The sequence below is a fragment of the Haliotis cracherodii genome, unplaced genomic scaffold (assembly GCF_022045235.1).
Source record: "Haliotis cracherodii isolate W230 unplaced genomic scaffold, xgHalCrac1.p SCAF_9, whole genome shotgun sequence".
NCBI lineage: Eukaryota > Metazoa > Mollusca > Gastropoda > Lepetellida > Haliotidae > Haliotis > Haliotis cracherodii.
Genome location: NW_027266343.1, coordinates 4,327,120 through 4,348,678, shown reverse-complemented (window position 1 = coordinate 4,348,678; position 21,559 = coordinate 4,327,120). Strand labels below are relative to the sequence as shown.

Sequence of the window (21,559 nt, the reverse complement as noted above, 5' to 3'; positions counted from 1 at the left end):
GAAATTTGAAATTAAAATTTCATTTTATAGATGAGTTAAAACAATTTTAAACATGATTTCTAAAAGTTTATGCACCATGCGATGGCTCGTTAAAATGACATGCAGTTAACAAGTTTTAATTGTGGGTTTATTTATAGAAGCGTTTTAGTACCGAAGTCGTCATGTGATTTCGCACAACTGGTATTCTTGGCCCTGTGGTACAAAGCCGTCTTTATGTATCCTGTTTTTGTAATATGACAAATATTAACCAAGTCATATTTAATCGGTATTTCCCGCACCGAGAGAAATAGCAATTAAGTGGACGAAGTTGGTATTTCCTATGTCAAGCAGCTACACATTTCATATACACTCTTTAAAAAAAGAAACGCACAGGTAGTATGTAGTTCAATGAACCTGAAAACACAAAAATTCCGGTTTATGAATTGGATATTTATAATTGGAAAATGTTGGTGACTGGATATTCGACAAAGGGTGCGTCAAAACGCAACCATTGTCGATTTGCAATGTCTTAAACGGCATTGTTTTCAAACATGTTCAAAAATGGCATGGAGGAAAACAGTAAAGCAAAAGGCACGTGCAAGTCATTGGCATTCGTAACTGGTGGTAGTGGCTTTTAAAGGGCAAGCATAAACCAATAATTTGTCATTCAATTGTCAACATTTTTCAAGTTCGAAAATGCCGAGACTCAGCGCTGCCGATCAGAACATCGCCATAGGGCGTATCCAAAGAAGGGAATCGCAATATTCTGTTGCACGCCACTTCAACGTCCACCTTTGTGACCGATACACACAGTTCAATTCCACTGCAGACCGTCCGAGAACCGGCCGACGAAGAGTTACCACCCCTGCACAGGATCCGACTCCACGAAATCTGACTTGGTAGTGGTTCAGGGAAACTTCAGGGACTACCTTCATAATGCCAGCATCAACGACTTGCCCTGGCCTCCGAGATCTCCAGATCTCAAACCAATCGAACACCTCTGGGGTGAACCCGATCGACGTGTACGTCAACGTCAGAACACTCCGCAGACACTCCCATAACTGGCCAAAGAGATACTCGTGATACAACCTTGTGGCCTTATGTGACATGACAATGAACAGTTTTCAATGCCTTTGTACAACGACAATATGAGACAATCGAGCTCCAAATTTCATCTTTGTATCTATCATATTTAATTAAATATATCGACTTTATCAGGTACAATAGATTAACTAAAAATCTACCTGTTCGTTTCTTTTTTTGGAAGAGTGTATATTAAGAGCAAGCATATTAGAAGGTTGTATATTTTATACTGGACGTTATTTCTCCCTCGGTTGTTAGTAAGGAACGGATATATAATGACAGATCGCTGGTCCAGGCCTGTCAAAGGATACCCGTGTATCGCCGACTTTGTAATCATAGTTCTAATTAGGTTATAGTTTTAAAGATGTTTAGATATTGTCTTGTTAATATTTAAACCATGTTTACATCCTCAGTCCGTTAGATCCCAGACATATTTAGAATTTAGGAATATATATATATAGTAAGATGTCAGTCCATTTCGTATATTTAGATCTTATCTTTGTTGACAAAACACTTTAAACACAATGCTAAACAACGAGGTAGAGAGAAACATGTTTTGTATGGGTTTAATACACATCCTGGTAAATTATGTTTTTTAGTATATCCAGTTCAAAATTAAATGAATTAACAATACAATAAACTACGCTTATAACGAATTTAAAGGACCACTAAATTTAGTTCGTAATAACCGTAGTTCGTTATAAGCACATATAGGGCATATATACTGCAAATGGACGGGGCCAAAAAACTTTTCATTATATCTGTCAGTTCGTTATAAGCATGTTCGTTATTAACGTTCTTTACTGTGGATACTGATTTCAAATATAATACTGAAAATTGATAGCAAACATTCTAGATCGTTACGCACAGGAATCACGTTCACATTAAGTTAATATTATAAGGAGAAGAATATTACATTAACAAAATAGATAATTTACTTTATCATCAATGTTTTTTTCATGAAAGTAAAGTTCGATTTCTTCCAACGACTTTCCCTTGGTCTCTGGAAGATATTTCCAGACAAACATTACAGACATCAAACAAAACATAGCGAACAGATAAAAGGTTCCATCTTGTCCAAGAATCGTTTGCATCGTCATGAATTCTTTAGTAACCACAAAAGCCACCAGCCAGTTACCAAGGATTGCAATTGAACTTGCAGCTCCTCTTGCACGGGAGGGAAATATTTCAGACATAACAAGCATAGGAATCGGTCCCCATCCCAAAGAAAAGCCAACAATATAGATCATGAGTGAGCAGACGGGTAGCCATGTTTTCATGGTACTGCTCAAGGAATTGCTGGCTTGCAACTTGTAGTACAGCCCAAATATGAAGAGAGATGCTGACATGATTAATCCAGCGATGATCAAAAGCTTCCTTCGTCCAGCTCGATCCATCAGGAGGCAGGCAACAAAGGTAGCAACAACTTGGATAGCACCAACAGCCACAGTAGCACCATGGGCAAAGTCTGGAATTGCTGATTCAAACATTAACACAGTGTAGAAAGTGATAGCGGAAATCCCGCTAAGCTGCCTGAATGTGAAAAGCATAAGTGCAATGAAGAGAGGTCTGGAGAGTTCCGGTTTCTGCAGAAATTCCGACCAAGCAAAGTCCTCTTGTGGATCAAGGCCTTCTTCGATGTCTCTGCATTCCTCCTGAACGTCCATATGCGAGTCACGTAGGGCCTTCAAGGCCTGGATGGCTTCAGCCTTCTGGTTTCTCCCTAGCAACCATCGGGGTGTTTCTGGGATGAGGAATGACATGACAAGAGCTGTGACCGCTTGTATGGCACCTATGAGTGCCAGGCCTCGCCAGTCAAAGTGAAGTCCACAGGCATATGCCAGCAATACTCCGACTGTTATGAAAAGTTGAGTACATGATCCGAGAACACCTCTCATGGATTTGGTGGAAATTTCAGCAATGTAAACTGGTACACAAACTGTCACGAGTCCTGAGGAGAATCCGGTAAGAAATCGTCCAGCATAAAGGTACGTTAACGTTGATGACGACAGCATCGCAACCCATCCCAATAAGAACGGAACAGACGCAATCATTAGAGATTTGCGTCTTCCAAACTTCTCAATACACCACCCGCCTGATGGGCCCCCGAGTATTGCTCCAACTGTCATCAGCGATCCAAACCATCCTGCATTTTGCTTGTTCAAAACACCACTTTTTATCATGCTCGGAATTGCTGGTGAGCTGTATCCGAGAGCATATCCAAAACACAACGCTCCTAGACATGCTATGACAGTCGTCCAGACCAAACGACGAGGTGTCCTTTCACGTTTTGCCTGCAACAAGCGAGCTCCAGCTTGTAGCGAGGCCATATTGTTTCTGATTGAAAGCTCCTTTGATATATGCAACATGTGGTTAAATAATTACAGCACGTGACGACCAATCACTGAGGGAGATACGGATCAAGCTTAGTTATGCACATAACATTTCGTCTGAAGTGTCCCCCTTTCTGCATCATTGACAAAGGTCGCCCCGTTTTAACATTAGGGTTCGCAGGAGCATCTCTGCACATGTCCGCACTGCATGGCTCACCACTTGGGGACACGGATAGCCCTGTCCTCTAAAGCGCCGCAATGCAGAATTGCCTCCCCTAGGTGTGCCAGGAACCTATATTCGAGAGTTCGCATCCCAGATGCGCCCTGATAATATTTCTAGGTTTGTCAGGACAATATCCGTGCTCGTGGGTTTGACCAAAGTGTTAAACGTCTTAGACCTGCATCGCTATAGATGATGTCTTGTTTGTTTGGTTATTTGTTTGTTTGTCTCTTTGTTTGTTTAACGCCGAAGCAATATCCCAGCTATATGACGGCGGGCTGAAAAATAATCGAGTCTGGACCAGCCAATCCAGTGACTGATATCATGAGCATCGATCCACGATATGTATTGTGATACGATGACATGCATCAACCAAGTCAGCGAGCCTCACCACCCGATCCCGTTATTCGCCTCTTACGACACGCATCGTCGCCTGTGATTTCAAGCACACGTAGGACCATTATTGTGAAATTATTATTTTTCATTGTTTGTTTGCTTTGTCAAACACCACGCTCAGCAATGGTCAAGCTATATGACGTCGGTCTGCAAATAATCGAGCCTGTGTCAGACAAACTAGTGATTGATATAAGGAACAACGTCCCATGCCGCACGGATACATCCAGTTTGTCATTGATAAACAACATGAAGATCATATGATGTGTGTGTGTATATCATACGACCCCTGAAGATCCGGGGTAGAATAGGTCTTCAGCAACCCATACTTGCCGTAAAAGGCGACTATGCGTGTTGTAAGAAGCGACGAACAGGATCGGGTGGTCAGGCTCGCTGACTTGGTTGATGCATCGATCCTAATTTGTCATTGATAAACAACAGGAATTTCATATGATCTGTGTTAATATCAATTAGAGCAATATTATCTTTTCAGAATTTGTTTTAATAAACAGCATGCACCTCATATCGTGTGTATTAAATTATGTCTATATAACATACCCTGTGAAACTTGAGTAGGAATCCCCTTGATAAAAAGTACACTCACACCATCCTGGCTGCTCAGACGGTTCTGTCTGTACTGAGGTCAAAGGTAACGCGCTACCATTATGACGTCATAACATCTATTGTGTGTTGGTATGCACAGATCGCCTCCGTGGGCTTGTGGTAGAGCGTCCGGTCGAAGAGCGGGAGATCATGGGGTTCGATATATCTCTGTGGGCTAGCACTATAAATTGGCAGTCCGGACTAGTACAAGCAGCCACACACACACACACACACACACACACCCACAGACACACCTCACCTCACCACACAATAAAACACTGCAGAGAGAATAAACCATGAGGGGCGTAGCGATAAACAACCACGAGTCGTTTATTTCCTGTATGAGATATCAACATTTTGAACAGCCTTTTTATGGATGTCATTAAATTGTACAAGCTTTAAAAATATTTACCCGTATTTTAATAATGATGACTCCATCAACAGAATCCGACCGCGGCAATGTCGGACAAGCACATTTGATGCACAGGGGGGTATTTCCCGCATATTCTCACAATCCTCACGTCAATTTAATACCTGTACCTTTTCTCAAAATACCACTTGCCATACCTTTCCCGTTTTGGGATGCGATCGTTCGGCCACCGCGTTCATCTGCCTGGCCCAGCTACTCCCTAGGTACTTCCCTTTAAAAAAAAAGTAACGTCGTCCGATTCATGACGTCATCAAGTTGCGAGCGCATTTTCGAATCTCCAGAAATGACGTCATAATAGAACAATGTTTTATCGTGAAATAAACCGCGCTTTGTTCTTCATTGTTCTTTGCAATTTATCGCGTAGCTATCTTATATAATTAATTAAGACATTTTGATACCATGGAAACAAATTGTCGTGAAATATCATGAGATCGACTCTCAATCGGCAGATCGAATCATGTGAGTGGTAGCAAATCGAATAGTCGATATTCGTTACAACCACCGAACATGTACAATGTATTGAAATTGGCATTTTATTTATCTGAAAATATTTGTTTCTTTGATTGTTTGTTGTTTCACGGCTCACTGAGCAATATTCCAGCTATATGATGGAGATCTGTAAGTAATCGAACCTGGGCCAGACAATCCTGTGATTGGTATTATGAGCTTCTGAAAATATAAATCGACATCTTACTTGGGGGAAATAAACTTAATTGCGGAACCACTTTGAGTCTGTTCCAATGACACGATGTTGTTGGGTTTTTTTCAGGGAAGACTGTGAAGGTCAGTTAAATAGAACATTAGTTTTTCCTTGTCAAATGACATGTTTATTCAATCTCTTGATCCGACAAAGTCGACATTTTTTCTCGTTGCAGCGCCACTTATCAAAAAATGAACAGTGTCAGGTACTGAGATGAGATACGCTTGTTATTTGACAAGAAAATAATAAATTATATGTGACACAATTACTCAAAACAAAATCGCAGGAAAGTCCAGTTGCAGGTCATGGAAAGGGGCGAGTGGTGACGAATGATAAACGCGGTGGACCCAAAGCATTGGCCACTCTCCTATCCAGAGTTCCATGCGGCCGGCAGCCAGCCAGCATAGTACCTCTGCCACAGGCCAGCGCCATGTGACGATTCGTCACATCTTTCACAGTCCATTCAAGATATAGCAAATGCTTTTCATCCGTTTCATGCACATTTTCATAAACAAATGTCAAAGAATGGTTATGGTTCATTACGAAAGTATCCCTTATCTACTTGTTTTTGCGTAGATATCCTTTGTTTACATTGTTTGTACGGCTACACGTGCTGTCACCGAAGCCCAACGGAGAGCTAGCGATAAGGTCACTTTGATGTATAAATATATATTGTCATGCAACTCACTGTCGCAGTTGTAGTAGCATATCTATATAATTATGCAAAACACTATGTAAAGCGCCCTCAAATACTTGCGTTAGTCCGTTCTATACTGATTTCTGAAAAAAACGAGTTTGTTTACAAACAAGAGAAAAGTCCAGTCACGTACTATGCAAATTAGCCTGTGGCAGTGGTGTTATGCTAATTCACCACTGCGCCGGAGTGTGAGCATGGGCTTCATTCATTGTGCCCAGGAGGGGAATTAAGCCTGGGTATAAACATGCATTAGGCTATCCATACGCCCAACAGTATTTACCGAATTCCATATATTATAATATTAAAAAACACGATTAACAAATCGAAGTTCAATAATGAAAATGTATGCAAAATACCACATCATAATGCATTTGAAATTAAGATTTCATTTAATAGATAACAGTTTTAAACATGATTTCTAAAAGTTTATGCACCATACGACGGCTCGTTAAAATGACATGCAGTTATCAAGTTTTAATTGCGGGTTTATTTATAGAAGCGTTTTAGTACTGAAGTCGTCATGTGATTTCGCACAACTGGTATTCTGGGCCCTATTCTACAAAGCGGTCTTAGCGCGACCAAGTCCGTGTTAAAATATGGGAGTTACGATCGTCTTGTGGAGCGCCATCCTGGTCTTCTTTGACCAATATGGACGGATGGTTCCCGTATTTGCTGTCTTTATATGATTATGCATATATTACAAGACATATGCATGTCCTTTGAGCTGTCATTATCAGTATAGCCTCATATATTTGAAAACATAACATAACTATTTATGTATATTGTTTTTGTAATATGACAAGCATTAATCAAGTCATATTTCATCGGTATTTCCCGCACTGAGAGAAATAGCGATTAAGTGGACAAAGTTGGTATTTCCTATGTCAAGTAGCTACACATTTCAGATACACTTTTTAAAAAAAGAAACGCACAGGTAGTATGTAGTTCATTGAACCTGACCACACAAAAAATCCGGTATATAAATTGGATATATATAATTGGAAAATGTTGGCTGCCTTATATTCGACAAACGGCCGCGGTGCGTCAAAACGCAACCATTGCCGATTTGCAATGTCTTAAACGGCATATCTTTCACACTTATTCAAAAATGTTATCGAGGTAAACAGTAAAGCAAAATGCACGTGCAAGTCATTGGCATTCGTAACTCCACCTACGTCATCGCAATGCCACAGCTACGGAGACTGCAGGACGCATCCCTGGATTGATAAGGATATCGGACCAGACTCAGGAACCATCTTCGCGAGACTGGATTCCGACCCAGAAGACCAGTTATCGTCCTTGTTTTGTAGCAGATCCATCGACAACGACGCTTGCGTTGGTGTCATGCCTTACAGTCTTGGAATTTAAGATACGAGTGTGGTTTAGCGGGGAATCATGATTTCGTCTTCGGTCGGCGAGATTGAAGACAACGTGTTGAATGACGTGGAAATGAGCTTTTGGCCCCACATTGTCTACCCAATCGAACACCTCTGGGATGAACTCGATCGACGTGTGCGTCTGCGTCAGAACACGCCGCAGCCACTCCCACAACTGGCCAAAGCGTTATAAGCAGCATGGCGCAGAATTCCGCAAGTCGCATGAGATACTCGTTATACAACCTTGTGGCCTTATGTGACATGACAATGAACAGTTTTCAATGCCTTTGTACAGTGACTATATAAAATTTCATATTTGCATCTATCATATTGAATTAAATATATCGACTTTATCAGGTACAATAGATTTACTAAAAATCTATGTGTGCGTTTCTTTTTTTGGAAGAGTGTATATTTAGGGCAAGCGTATTAGAAGGTTGTACAGAAACATTCAGGTAATAAACACCTGTGATGATAAACTGATCAAAATTTGAACAGTGTTTCAATTATATCACTGCGTGACAGCTAAATGTGGGAGACATTTGACACATTTTTAATTTTTGCCCGAATTTAAAAACACGAAATCAGATGTTAGGGGAAATATTGACATGAAAAGAATATTTCATACTGGACGTTATTTCTCCCTCGGTTGTTAGTGAGGCACGGATATATAATGACAGATCCCTGGTCCGGGCCTGTCAAAGGATACCCGTGTATCGCCGACTTTGTAATCATAGTTCTAATTTGGTTATAGTTTTAAAGATTTTTAGATATTGTCCTGTTGACATATTAAACGTGTTTACATCCTCAATCCGTTAGACCCCAGACATATTTAGAGTTTAGGATGTTGATATTTGTGGGGTGGGTTGCTTAAAGAGTAAGATGTCAGTCCATTTCGTATATTTAGATTTTATCTTTTGTAGACAAAACATTTTAAACACAATGCTAAACAAAGAGGTAGAGAGAAACATGTGTTTAATACACATTCTGATCAATAATATATTTGTAGTATATCATGTTCAAACTGAAATAAATAAAACATATATAATGAACTCAAATATCGCACTGAATATTGATAGCAAACATTCTGTATAACATTACAAAATAGACTTTTTCGTCAATGTTTTTTCATGAAAGTAAAGTTCGATTTCTTCCAAAGACTTTCCCTTGGTCTCTGGAAGATATTTCCAGACAAACATTACAGACATCAAACAAAACATAGCGAACAGATAAAAGGTTCCATCTTGTCCAAGAATCGTTTGCATCGTCATGAATTCTTTAGTGACCACAAAAGCCACCAGCCAGTTACCAAGGATTGCAATTGAACTTGCAGCTCCTCTTGCACGGGAGGGAAATATTTCAGACATAACAAGCATAGGAATCGGTCCCCATCCCAAAGAAAAGCCAACAATATAGATCATGAGTGAGCAGACGGGTAGCCATGTTTTCATGGTACTGCTCAAGGAATTGCTGGCTTGCAACTTGTAGTACAGCGCAAATATGAAGAGAGATGCTGACATGATTAATCCAGCGATGATCAAAAGCTTCCTTCGTCCAGCTCGATCCATCAGGAGGCAGGCAGCAAAGGTAGCAACAACTTGGATAGCACCAACAGCCACAGTAGCACCATGGGCAAAGTCTGGAATTGCTGATTCAAACATTAACACAGTGTAGAAAGTGACAGCGGAAATCCCGCTAAGCTGTTGGAATGTGAAAAGCATAAGTGCAATGAAGAGAGGTCTGTACAGTTCCGGTTTCTGCAGAAATTCCGACCAAGCAAAGTCCTCTTGTGGATCAAGGCCTTCTTCGATGTGTCTGCATTCCTCATGAACGTCCATATCCGAGACACGTAAGGCCTTCAAGGCCTGGATGGCTTCAGCCTTCTGGTTTCTCCCTAGCAACCATCGGGGTGTTTCTGGGATGAGGAATGACATGACTAGAGCTATGACCGCTTGTATGGCACCTATGAGTGCCAGGCCTCGCCAGTCAAAGTGAAGTCCACAGGCGTACGCCAGCAATATTCCGACTGTTATGAAAAGTTGAGTACATGATCCGAGAACACCTCTCATGGATTTGGTGGAAATTTCAGCAATGTAAACTGGTACACAAACTGTCACGAGTCCTGAGGAGAATCCGGTAAGAAATCGTCCAGCATAAAGGTACGTTAACGTTGATGACGACAGCATCACAACCCAACCCAATAAGAACGGAACAGACGCTATCATTAGAGATTTGCGTCTACCAAACTTCTCAATACACCATCCGCCTGAAGAACCCCCGAATATTTCTCCAACTGTCATCAGCGATCCAAACCATCCTGCATTTTGCTTGTTCAAAGCACCACTTTTTATCATGCTCGGAATTGCTGGTGAGCTGTATCCGAGAACATATCCAAAACACAACGCTCCTAGACATGCTATGACAGTCGTCCAGACCAAACGACGAGGTGTCCCTTCACGTTTTGCCTGCAACAAGCGAGCTCCAGCTTGTAGTGAAGCCATATTGTTTCTGATTGAAAGCTCCTATGATATGTGCAACACGTGGTGAGACAATAACAGCGCATGCCGATCACTGAGGGAGATATACGGAGCAAGCTTAGCTCACCACTTGGGGACACGGATAGCCCTGTCCTCTAAAGCGCCGCAATGCAGAATTGCCTCCCTTAGGTGTGCCAGGAACCTATATTCGAGAGTTCGAATCCCAGATACGCCCTGAATATTTTTCTAGGTTTGTCAGCACGATACCTGTGCTCGTGGGTTTGACCAAAGTGTTGAACGTCTTAGACCTGCATCACTATCGATGATGTCTTGTTTGTTTGGTTGTTTGTTTGTTTGTCTTTTTGTCTGTATAACGCCGCACTTCCAGCTTCCAGCAATATTCCAGCTATATGACGGTGGGCTAAAAATAACGGCGTCTGGACCAGCCAATCCAGTGATTGATATCATGAGCATCGATCAACGCTATTTATTGTGATACGATGACATACATCAACCAAGTCAGCGAGCCCGTCCCGTTAGCCACCTTTTACGACACGCATAGTCGGCTGTGACTGACAGGACACGTAGGACCGTTATTGTGAAATTATTATTTTTCATTGTTTGTTTGCTTTGTCAAAGGTCACGCCCAGCAATACTCAAGCTGTATGACGTCGATCTGCAAATAATCGTCTGTGTCAGACAAACTAGTGATTGATATTACGAACAACGTCCCACGCCGCAGCGATACATCCAGTTCCATTAAGACGCATAGGTTTCTGGGCTAAAATTCTGACCCCACTGGGGAAATTAGAGTAATGTTACTGTAACTTTTGTAAATTTGTGGGAATTTGTCATTGATAAACAACAGGAATTTCACATGAGGTGAGGTGAAATGGGGTTTAACGTCGCGTCCATTATTATTGCACTTGTATAGCGACAAATTTCATATGATCTGTGTTAATATCAATTAGAGCAATATTATCTTTTCAGAATTTGTTTTAACAAACAGCATGCACCTCATATCGTGTGTATTAAATTATGTCTATTTAACATACCAGTGAGACTTGAGTAGGAATCCCCTTGATGAAAAGTACACTCACGCTGTCTTGGCTGCTCAGACGGTTCTGTCTGTTCTGAGGTCAAAGGTAACGCGCTACCGTTATGACGTCATAACATCTGTTGCGTGTATTTATGTATGCACATATTTAGCTTGGACATCATAATTATGTATGATCCCCCATCATCCCTTTATAAGTCTTTATAATAATTGATTCTATTCAGAACAGGGAGACAAATACATATTGATTCAATTGCATTAAATGGTGACGTCATACGAATATGACGTCACAATATCGGAAGCGGCAGTATGGCGATGTGGCGTTGGCATACATGCTTTTATAATGAATAAAGGCTTAGTGACGAGATATTGTATTTGTCTGAAAACATGTGTTTGTTTGTTTGTTTGTTAAACGCCGCACTGAGCGATATTCCAGCTATATGACGGCGTAAGTAATTGAGTCTGGACCAGACAATCCAGTGAGTGGTATCATGAGCATCTGAAAATATAAATCGACATCTTCCTCGAGTGTACACCCCTGAAGATCCGGGGTAGAACCCTTGCTTGCCGTGAAAGGCGACTATGCTTGTCGTAAGAGGCGACTAACGGGATCGTTTGGTTGAAGAATGTCATCGATCCCAATTGCCAATTATTTACAGCTGTAATATTGCTGAGAGCGGCGTAAAGCAACAAACCAACCAATTAACCAGATCTCCCTCGAGTGAACTAAAGCGTAATGCCGAAACCACTTTGAGTCTGTTCCAATGACACTATGTTTTTTTATGAGAAAACCGCGGAGATCATTAAGAAAACACATGATAAATAGAACGTTAGTTTTTCCTTGTCAAATGACATGTTTATCCGACAAAGATGACATTTTCACTCCTTGTTGTGCCACTCATGAAAATATCAACTTTGTCAGGTAACGAGATGAGTTAAACTTGTTGTCGGACATGAAAATATAAAAAATCAATGTGACGCAATTCCTCATAACAAAATCCCTGGAAAGTCCAGCTGCTTTATTTCGTAAAAATTGTTGTTGTTTTTCCAGCAACTACTTCTATATTAATTTTATTGATTAAATCTGTCACGAATAATATACCTGTTCTATCGTACCGAGGCACATTAAGCCTATGCCATTTTTATAATCTTGAAAATTCAACATAACTTGAATTTTCAAGATTGAAGAAAATGTTGTGGCCTTAATTGGCTTCCGTACTATCGAGACGTTAAACGTTAGCTTAGTTCAGTGTGTGAATAGGGTCTGAAATTAAGGGCCCAACCGATGCAGGTGCACCTCATCAAATGCTGACATACTGGATATTGTTAAGATTATTTTTAAGAGCACGCTAAAATAGTTTTTAATGAGCATAGCTTCAGTTTACTGATAATTCGCTAAAATATTTTTTAATGAGTATAGCTTCAGTTTACTTTAATTCGCTAAAATATTTTTTAATGAGCATAGCTTCACTTTACTGATAATTCTTCAATATTCAGAAACATAAAAAAACCATATGCTAATGATGACAATCACTGGATTGTCTGGTCCAGACTTGATTTTTTAGAGACTGCCGTCATATAGTTGGAATATTGCTGAGTGCGGCGTTAAACGACAAACGAACAAACAAACAAGTAAATACGTGATAGTATCCAACACTTCGTGGTTCTGTAGATATCTATATAAACTATAATAAATTCCTCTATCAGTGGGGGACATAAATCGAATCCTATATATAGTATGAACGATCGGACGATGCACATCAAATAAGCTTGTAAGTGTAGTGTTGCAATTTCCTTGTCTCCACGTGTTTCACAAGTTCTCAGATCACGTGATAAATCTGATTTAATCTGTTAATCTCGAGCATTACTATAAAAGTAGGTCGGTCGAAAATCTACAGCTGGGTCTGTGTTGACACGTCGAGCGTCTGAACTCGCCTTTCGCTCACTATCAACTTCTAACTTCATTTGTGATTGTTGCGTGGCAGCACAACAGTGGGCGAGTCCTATCAATCGCGGAAAGGAGCTCTCATACAGAAACAAAATGGCTTCGCTAGAAGCTGGAGCTCGTTTGGTGCAGTCAAAATACGAAGGATCTCCTCGTCGTTTGATTTGGACAACTCTCATAGCATGTCTGGGAGCGTTGTGTTTTGGATATGTTATCGGTTACAGTTCTCCGGCAATTCCGAGCATGATAAAAAGTGGTGTTTTGAACAAGCAAAATGCAGGATGGTTTGGATCGCTGATGACAGTTGGGGCAATACTCGGGGGCCCATCAGGCGGATGGTGTATTGAGAAGTTTGGAAGACGAAAATCTCTAATGATTGCGTCTGTGCCGTTCTTATTGGGTTGGGTTGCGATGCTGTCGTCATCAACGTTAACGTACCTTTATGCTGGACGATTTCTTACCGGATTCTCCTCAGGACTCGTGACAGTGTGTGTACCAGTTTACATTGCTGAAATTTCCACCAAATCCATGAGAGGTGTTCTCGGATCATGTACCCAACTTTTCATAACAGTCGGAATATTGCTGGCATATGCCTGTGGACTTCACTTTGACTGGCGAGGCCTGGCACTCATAGGTGCCATACAAGCGGTCATAGCTCTAGTCATGTCATTCTTCATCCCAGAAACGCCCCGATGGTTGCTAGGGAGAAACCAGAAGGCTGAAGCCATCCAGGCCTTGAAGGCCTTACGTGACTCACATATGGACGTTCAGGAGGAATGCAGAGACATCGAAGAAGGCCTTGATCCACAAGAGGACTTTGCTTGGTCGGAATTTCTGCAGAAACCGGAACTCTCCAGACCTCTCTTCATTGCACTTACTGTTTTCGTATTCCAACAGCTTAGCGGAATCAATGCAGTTATGTTCTACACTGTGTCAATATTCGAATCAGCAATTCCAGACCTTGCCCATGGTGCTACTGTGGCTGTTGGTGCTATCCAAGTTGTTGCTACCTTTGTTGCCTGCCTCCTGATGGATCGAGCTGGACGAAGGAAGCTTTTGATCATCGCTGGATTAATCATGTCAGCAACTCTCTTCATATTTGGACTTTACTACAAATTGCAAGCCAGCAATTCCTTGAACAGTACCATGAAAACATGGCTACCCGTCTGCTCACTCATGATCTATATTGTTGGCTTTTCTTTGGGATGGGGACCGATTCCTATGCTTGTTATGTCTGAAATATTTCCCTCCCGTGCAAGAGGAGCTGCAAGTTCAATTGCAATCCTTGGTAACTGGTTGGTGGCTTTTGTGGTCACTAAAGAATTCATGACGATGCAAACGATTCTTGGACAAGATGGAACCTTTTATCTGTTCGCTATGTTTTGTTTGATGTCTGTAATGTTTGTCTGGAAATATCTTCCAGAGACCAAGGGAAAGTCGTTGGAAGATATTGAGCTCTACTTTCTAGGACGAACATTAATTGATAAGTAAGCCATGTTTTCACATTTCATTATGAACATGGCTTTGGGGGAATTTTGATTACTTTTTAGAGTTACATATTTTGCCGACTTTGTTCCATTAGAAACTTGAAAAAAGTACTGTCAACATAATCAACATACAAAACAACAATGATCATGATGATGTACTGATGTACTGATAATGTACTGGTCATGTTTACTACATTTACCATCAATATCTTTGTTTATGTATTATCATAACTGACAGCAGTTTACTTGTTTGAGGTTCAATGTCTGTCTACAGAGGGAACATGGGGAACATACATCAGGTGTTATCAGTGGTTATGGCTTTTGCTTGTCATGCAAGAAAACTGGGTTCGATGCCCATGTGTGAAGCCCATTTCTGGTATCCCCTGTCATGATGTTGCTGGAATATTGCTAAAAGAGGCATACAAAGCCTACTCACTCACTATAAGCATGTTAAGGCCTAAATATATTCATGTGGTTCTAACAGTGTCTAATGACCCAATGGAGCCTAATGTAAGATACCGATTCCGACATATATATCAATGGTACTTGCGGTTTGTGACCGAACAAATCAGGCATGAAAGCATGTTTCACCAGGTTTACCAGTAGTTCTTGATCAATGTTTTTAAATTTATTGTCATCCGAACCACATTATGTTTAATTAGGCCTAAACATTAAGAGGGGATGTTTTGCATGAAGTTGGTATTCCACTTGTTAGGGAAGTCATGGGAGTTTCATCATCATCATCCTCATCATCATCATCATCATCATCATCATCATCATTTACCTGAAAGTGTTTCAACATGTTCAATTCTACCATGTCTACCTTGTTCTATGATTTGCCATTGTTTACAGGATAAATATGTGCATGTATTGTCTTATGATTTGTCATTTTGTTATTTCTAATACATGTAATATGTCATGTTTATCTAATATCTGTGGATTAGCCAGCATATTGTAATGCAGCAATAGAAACTAACTGTTTTAGTCTATAAGTCCTTATAATGATAACATATAGCAAACCCTTAAAATTTGTAAATTTGTATTGGTTCCTATGATACCTTAATTACAATCTCATTAAATTCATATCTAAGTTCTCGTTGCTGCTAAACAAATTTCTGAGGACATCCCATTACGGGTCACGTCAGAACGACCTTTCGCGAACTTTAACCAACCACTGAAACAACTAACAAGAAGTCGACATCAACCGATTAGAAAACAGCTTTCTCGAGCTTTACTGCTTGTTTCAACCTGGCGACTTCCATTTCAGACTACGCTTGAATAATATGTTGACACAGTTCTCGATTTAAATTTTGAAAACTGAACAAACGAACATTCCCGAATGTCTTAACATATGGTTGCGATTGTATGGCAGTGCTTCTCTCCAACTGTGCAACGCCTCCTCCGTTCAAATGTTTATCCCACGGAAGCGAAAGATGATACTTTTGACAGAATCAGTTGTATGGGCCGTAACTGTCATGTTAACTTTTACGAGGTTGCATGCTTAGAAAACTCTGTCTGTCCCTTACATGATCTGGTAAGCGACGCTTTGATTGGTCAGATGAAAGGTCGTTCTGACGTGACCCGTTATGTCCTCAGATCTTTGTTTAGCAATAGCCAGAACTAAGATCTGATTTTAATGAGATTGTCTTTACTATGGGGCAGTTTGGCAAGGACAATGGGACTAGTGTCAATTTCTAATGCTGATGAGGCTAAAAAAATAATAGTCTTGATTCTCAGGCACCGCCCACATCATCATAAAGTTTGTCAAATGTTTCGTTTTTATTTCAGTGTTAAAAAAAACACGTCCATCAGTAGCCAAATACTATATTCCAGTATTTTACTCCTCCAGGAAAACATTTATGTAGGGAGGCCCTTTCCTAGGTTGATTGTACGCATCTGTTTATTTAATTACATACTGGTTTGAACACACACACACAAACCCCAAATAACAAAACAAAAAACAAACAAAAAACACACCGCCTTCCCAGACTTTATTTTCAAAAGCCATGGCCTGAGAACCAATTCTTTTATTTTTTTAAGCCTAAAGGAATGGCGATATAATGATACACTGGATGATCGAGGGTAATGTTGCTGTTGAGAAACACAGTTCTGTGTAATAATCTCATCATTGCAATACTTGCATCATCATCATCATCATCATCATCATAATCATGTGTTGGTGATCATCATGGTTATCATATTTGATGCAGTTTGAGTAAAATCTGCTTCTGATAATCAGGATAATAACTTGATAACTAAGGTATAAATTTTCATTACCCATCTTTTCTCTTACCACACTTGTGTATGCTCATCTGCTTGTTGCTAGTTTAAATGCCAGGCTCTGTGATGTAGACATGTATTGGGTGATCTGGAACTGTGGGAAATGTATCCAACAAACTATGAGGCATCATCAGAAATATTAATCTCGGCCTAAAACCGTAATCCTATTTCATCCTGCATCCTACTCCCCTCACTTTCATCATCAGCAGTGTTCCTGTTTACCGGTAATTTTGTACCAGTCAATTTGGCTTGGACCGGTAATTCATGTGACTGTCAGTCCCCGTGGACCGGCAAATAGAGTACCTTAAAAATCTTTGTTGTTGAACAAGACATCAGCAATATTCATATAAGTATATTTTTCGAATGAAGTCAACTCATCTGTTATCTTCAGGGTTCCCCCTTGTCTATTTTTAGTGCAAGGAAATAACATTTTGCTTTGGTTCGAGGTTAAATATATATTTGTAGCGACTTGAAATATTAAAAAGAGAGATAATAGTTACTGTGAATGATGTGTAGATCTAATTAAGTGACTTTAGAAATCATGTCATGTTGAATGAATTAAACACAGATAATTTTTACACGTTTTTTTAATTGTTGAAAGTTGGGACTGTCAAAAATTAGGAGGGGACTGGTCATTTTTAGTAGTGTTGGCAGTCCACCAGGACTGGCAGTTTCAAAAGCCAGCGGGAACACTGCATCAGACGTCCAAGTCATGACAGTGGGTCACACGAAGGCCTAGTCCAATTTTATTATTATAGCATTGGATCCCGGACACGTTTCAGTGGCGGCGGGAAGCCTAGCGGTGCATTCGTTCGTCATGCCAGAGATCCGTGTTCGATTCCCACTTAGGTACAACGTGTGATGCCTATTTCTGGTGTCCCCCCGCCATGATATAGATGGAATATTGCTACAAGCGGCATAAAACTATCCTCACTCACCTTACATTGTCCAGGGCAGCCTATGATCCTGGGTTTGAATCTCAGTTCAATCTGATTATGCTTCTAGGTTTGTCACTGTCATACTCATCATTTCACTCAGCGTGCATGATGTTTATTGGTTTTTTAAATTATGTCTATAACAATGTTGTCCCTGGGATTGGATGTAGATTTTTATCACGCTTATTACGTCGAATACGGTAGATCATATAGATATGGCCCTGTGGCATTTTCACAGTTGAAAATAATAGTTTTATCTTTTTTACGAGGCCACTGGATTATTCACAAATAGTTATTTGACACAATTATTGTTCTATATTTCAAACTTCAGTCTTGACAATGACCTACTGTTCAGTGTCATTGTGCTATTGTCCTGTAGCATAATCATGACAAAGGGGATGTCATTGAATACATGTATCTAGGTAACATGTGTTCATGTGAATGTAGGCGACATGGAAGACTCAATTGTCTGAGGCATGGCAATTCTCTGTGCAGAGTTGCATCCCTTGAGTTACCAGAAAATTATAATCATTGGTCCAAACCCTAGTTCATCCCAATTATGTTTCTAGGTTTTTCAGTACCATAATTGTGCTCGTGGATTTCATCAATGTGGTAAACGTCCAAGACCTGCAGTACTTCAGGCTTTCCTCCCACATGAAGTTGACACGCCATGATAATACTGGGATAGTGTTCAAAGTGGCGTTAACCCCAGCTCACTCACTCACTCAATCATACCAAAAAATGCTTTAGAATGGTACTTGTTTGGCATCAAGGACAGCATGAGTAGGAAATCCATGTTAAATGCCAAATTGCCAGCCAAGGCCACCTTAATTTAATCCAGATGGGCAAGTATTTCTATGGATTGTGGATAATCTATGCATGCCCTCGGCTAACTAAATTTGTTTCAGGGATTTATCTAGACCTCGGAGGCTGATATTCGGCCTGTCTGCAACAAATGTCAGTATAATTCACAAAGTGGAATTCAAAATTTCCCGATTCCTGTTCATATAGTTCGTGGAGGTGACTTGTATATCAGATATTAGGACCAATAATGAGGGAGAGATATTTAAGCATAGTTTTACATTATTGCTATGAATGCAGTGTAAAAATTCAATGTTAAAATACCTCTGAAAACGTTTTTGTAAATCCCATTTTTGAACAAAATAACAGTACATTACTTGACAACATGGACAAGGGTACTTAATTCTGTATCCTTGATAAGTCCCTGCTTTGTGAAAGTGGCTCTATGCCCCAAGCGTGAATGGTATCTCCTTGCCCTGCAGTATCGACACTCTAAGCCTACATTGTGTTAAACTGGCTTTGTGCTTGTGGCTATGCCTGAGGATTGTATAAACTATTCTGAATGCATTGGTGATAACTGCTTATCTGTTAATGTTATTTCATTGCCAGTGTCTAGCATTGACTTTACGAAACTAAGGCATGCATTTATGTGATAATGATATACCAATGACATTTCATGACATAATCATGATAAGAGTTTCAGGACTAAACAGCATGTGTATATAATCTGGATAATGTGCATATTATCGCAGGATTATTCCATCAATTGTAACCAGCACTTGTTACCATGGCAACATGCATATATTTTCAAGGTTTTTAGATTTGTATTTTGGTAGAGATGACTATTTGCATCATGCTAGATACTTTTTCTTCATGAGTATTTATTTGATAGGCATTTTTTTCCCAATAAGTAAATGCTTAGTCATTTTTCAGTGCAAATACTGATTTTCTATATGTGTTGCATTAAATGCACATCCAAACATTTTGTTTAACCCCTGAACATGGTGAATAATGGAAGTCAAACCCTATAAATAGTGAAGATTCAAGCATTAAATTTAAGTTGTTTGCTTTGTCTACCATGTCTACAGTGAACTACCCTGGGCCCCATTCCACAAGGTGATGATCGTACAGCTGTGACTCTAAGCCTATGTTAAAGAATGGGAGTTAAGAATATCTTAGCGCTAAGATCGCTTTGTGGAACATGGCCTGGGTTAAGATTCAATATGTGAAAAACGGGAATTATTCTGTGATGGATTGCCTTTTTTTTAATGATATTTGTAATTTAGATAGTTTAGATTTCAGATAAAAATGTGAAAACATAATAGAAATATTACTTTTAGTTAATTAAAACTTTGAGACACATTATTTAAAGGTGTGCTTTAAAATCATCGTCTTGTGGGTTTCATCACAGTGGAAGGACATCGCTGTAGACATCCACACATTTGCCAACACTGTGATATAACTGAAATATTATTCAATGTGGCGATATACAAGGTTCAACAAAAATAATTCTATTCTGTAAGAGATTCTACCGGAAATCCAGAGCCATTGATTCATTAAAATGAACCAGGTGGCGTTAATCCATAGGATTTTGTATGGAAGTTTGGCATGCAGGGTTAATGATTCTCATCCTTGTTATTGTATAACGATGTTATATTGCATTTCCTGGACCTGTGTTAATTTCACAATGCGAAATGTTGGGAGTTCAGGTCTTTGGTACTGTATTGTTAACTTTGGAATGTCTTTTGCAACAAGAACCATGGGACATGACATGGTTTTAAATTTTTTATTCTTTATGGATTTCTAAATTCCTGTGGGTTTAAAAAAGAAATTTGGACTACAACCAGGCTGTTATCTGGCTGCTGCAGCTGCTGTTATATTGCTTTGTTATGAAAGGAAATTCCACTGCTCAGATGGGGGTTTTTTCACAGTTTTAGAATACTGTTTATCATGAACTTTGTTCAGTTCTTTATTTATTTTCATTTGAGCAGAGTATATGATATTCTGTGTGTTGATGATTGTGACTTACAATGACTGTCATGTATACTTAACATGTTGCTTGTGGGGGATAAAAGGGGATCAATGAATGGCCACTGTTGTTGTTTTTTTAAATTTGCTTACACAAATACAGTAAACTACAGTTATAAATGTGGGGGATAAAAGGGGATCAATGAATGGCCACTGTTGTTGTTTTTTTCAATTTGCTTACGAAAATACAGTAAACTACGGTTATTACAAACTACAAGGGACCACTAATTTTAGTTCATAATAACCGTAGTTCATTATAAGCATATATACAGCATTTTTCAACAAATGCCCAGGACTAAAACATAAGTTTGTTATATCGGTCAGTTCGTTATTAGCATTTTCATTATAAACGTAGTTTACTGTACAGTGATAAATCTGGATAATACATGTACTGTCACACAATTTTCGTTCAAATCAACAAGTATCCTCATCCACAAATCTTTTGTATAAATGTAGATCTTACGAACAGAATCGTCCTGATAACAGTGTTTCTGGACCAACAGGACCTAGGCGAGGTTTCACTCCCAGCTCTAATGTTAATGAATCGGATCCTGATCTTACCTGGAATCCTCAAGGGGATCAGATAACTGAAGGATATCAATCTCACTAAAATCAGATCATAGATCTTGCTACCTCTCAACAAAGATCTGAGGACATCCCATTACGGGTCACGTCAGACCAACCTTTCGCGAACTTTGACCAACCAATGGAAAACTGACAAGAACTTGACATTAA

At 39.8% G+C, this 21,559-nt stretch overlaps 1 protein-coding gene and 2 pseudogenes across 1 annotated transcript; 1 reads left to right on the top strand and 2 right to left on the bottom strand.

The window, feature by feature from the left end:
• Positions 1-384: 384 nt before the first annotated feature.
• On the bottom strand, positions 385-3,431 carry LOC139453031 (solute carrier family 2, facilitated glucose transporter member 8 pseudogene; annotated as a pseudogene).
• Positions 3,432-8,911: 5,480 nt separating this feature from the next.
• Positions 8,912-10,348, bottom strand: LOC139453203 (solute carrier family 2, facilitated glucose transporter member 8 pseudogene; annotated as a pseudogene).
• Positions 10,349-13,371: 3,023 nt separating this feature from the next.
• Positions 13,372-20,868, top strand: LOC139452305 (solute carrier family 2, facilitated glucose transporter member 8-like). Its single transcript, XM_071233731.1, has one exon. It carries the CDS (start codon positions 13,390-13,392, stop codon positions 14,782-14,784), a length of 1,395 nt encoding a protein of 464 aa, XP_071089832.1. The 5' UTR covers positions 13,372-13,389; the 3' UTR covers positions 14,785-20,868.
• The last annotated feature ends 691 nt before the right edge of the window (positions 20,869-21,559 follow it).

Excerpts from the sequence above, each read along its gene's own strand:
- LOC139452305 (XM_071233731.1), top strand. The coding sequence starts at position 13,390 with ATGGCTTCGCTAGAAGCTGGAGCTCGTTTGGTGCAGTCAAAATACGAA.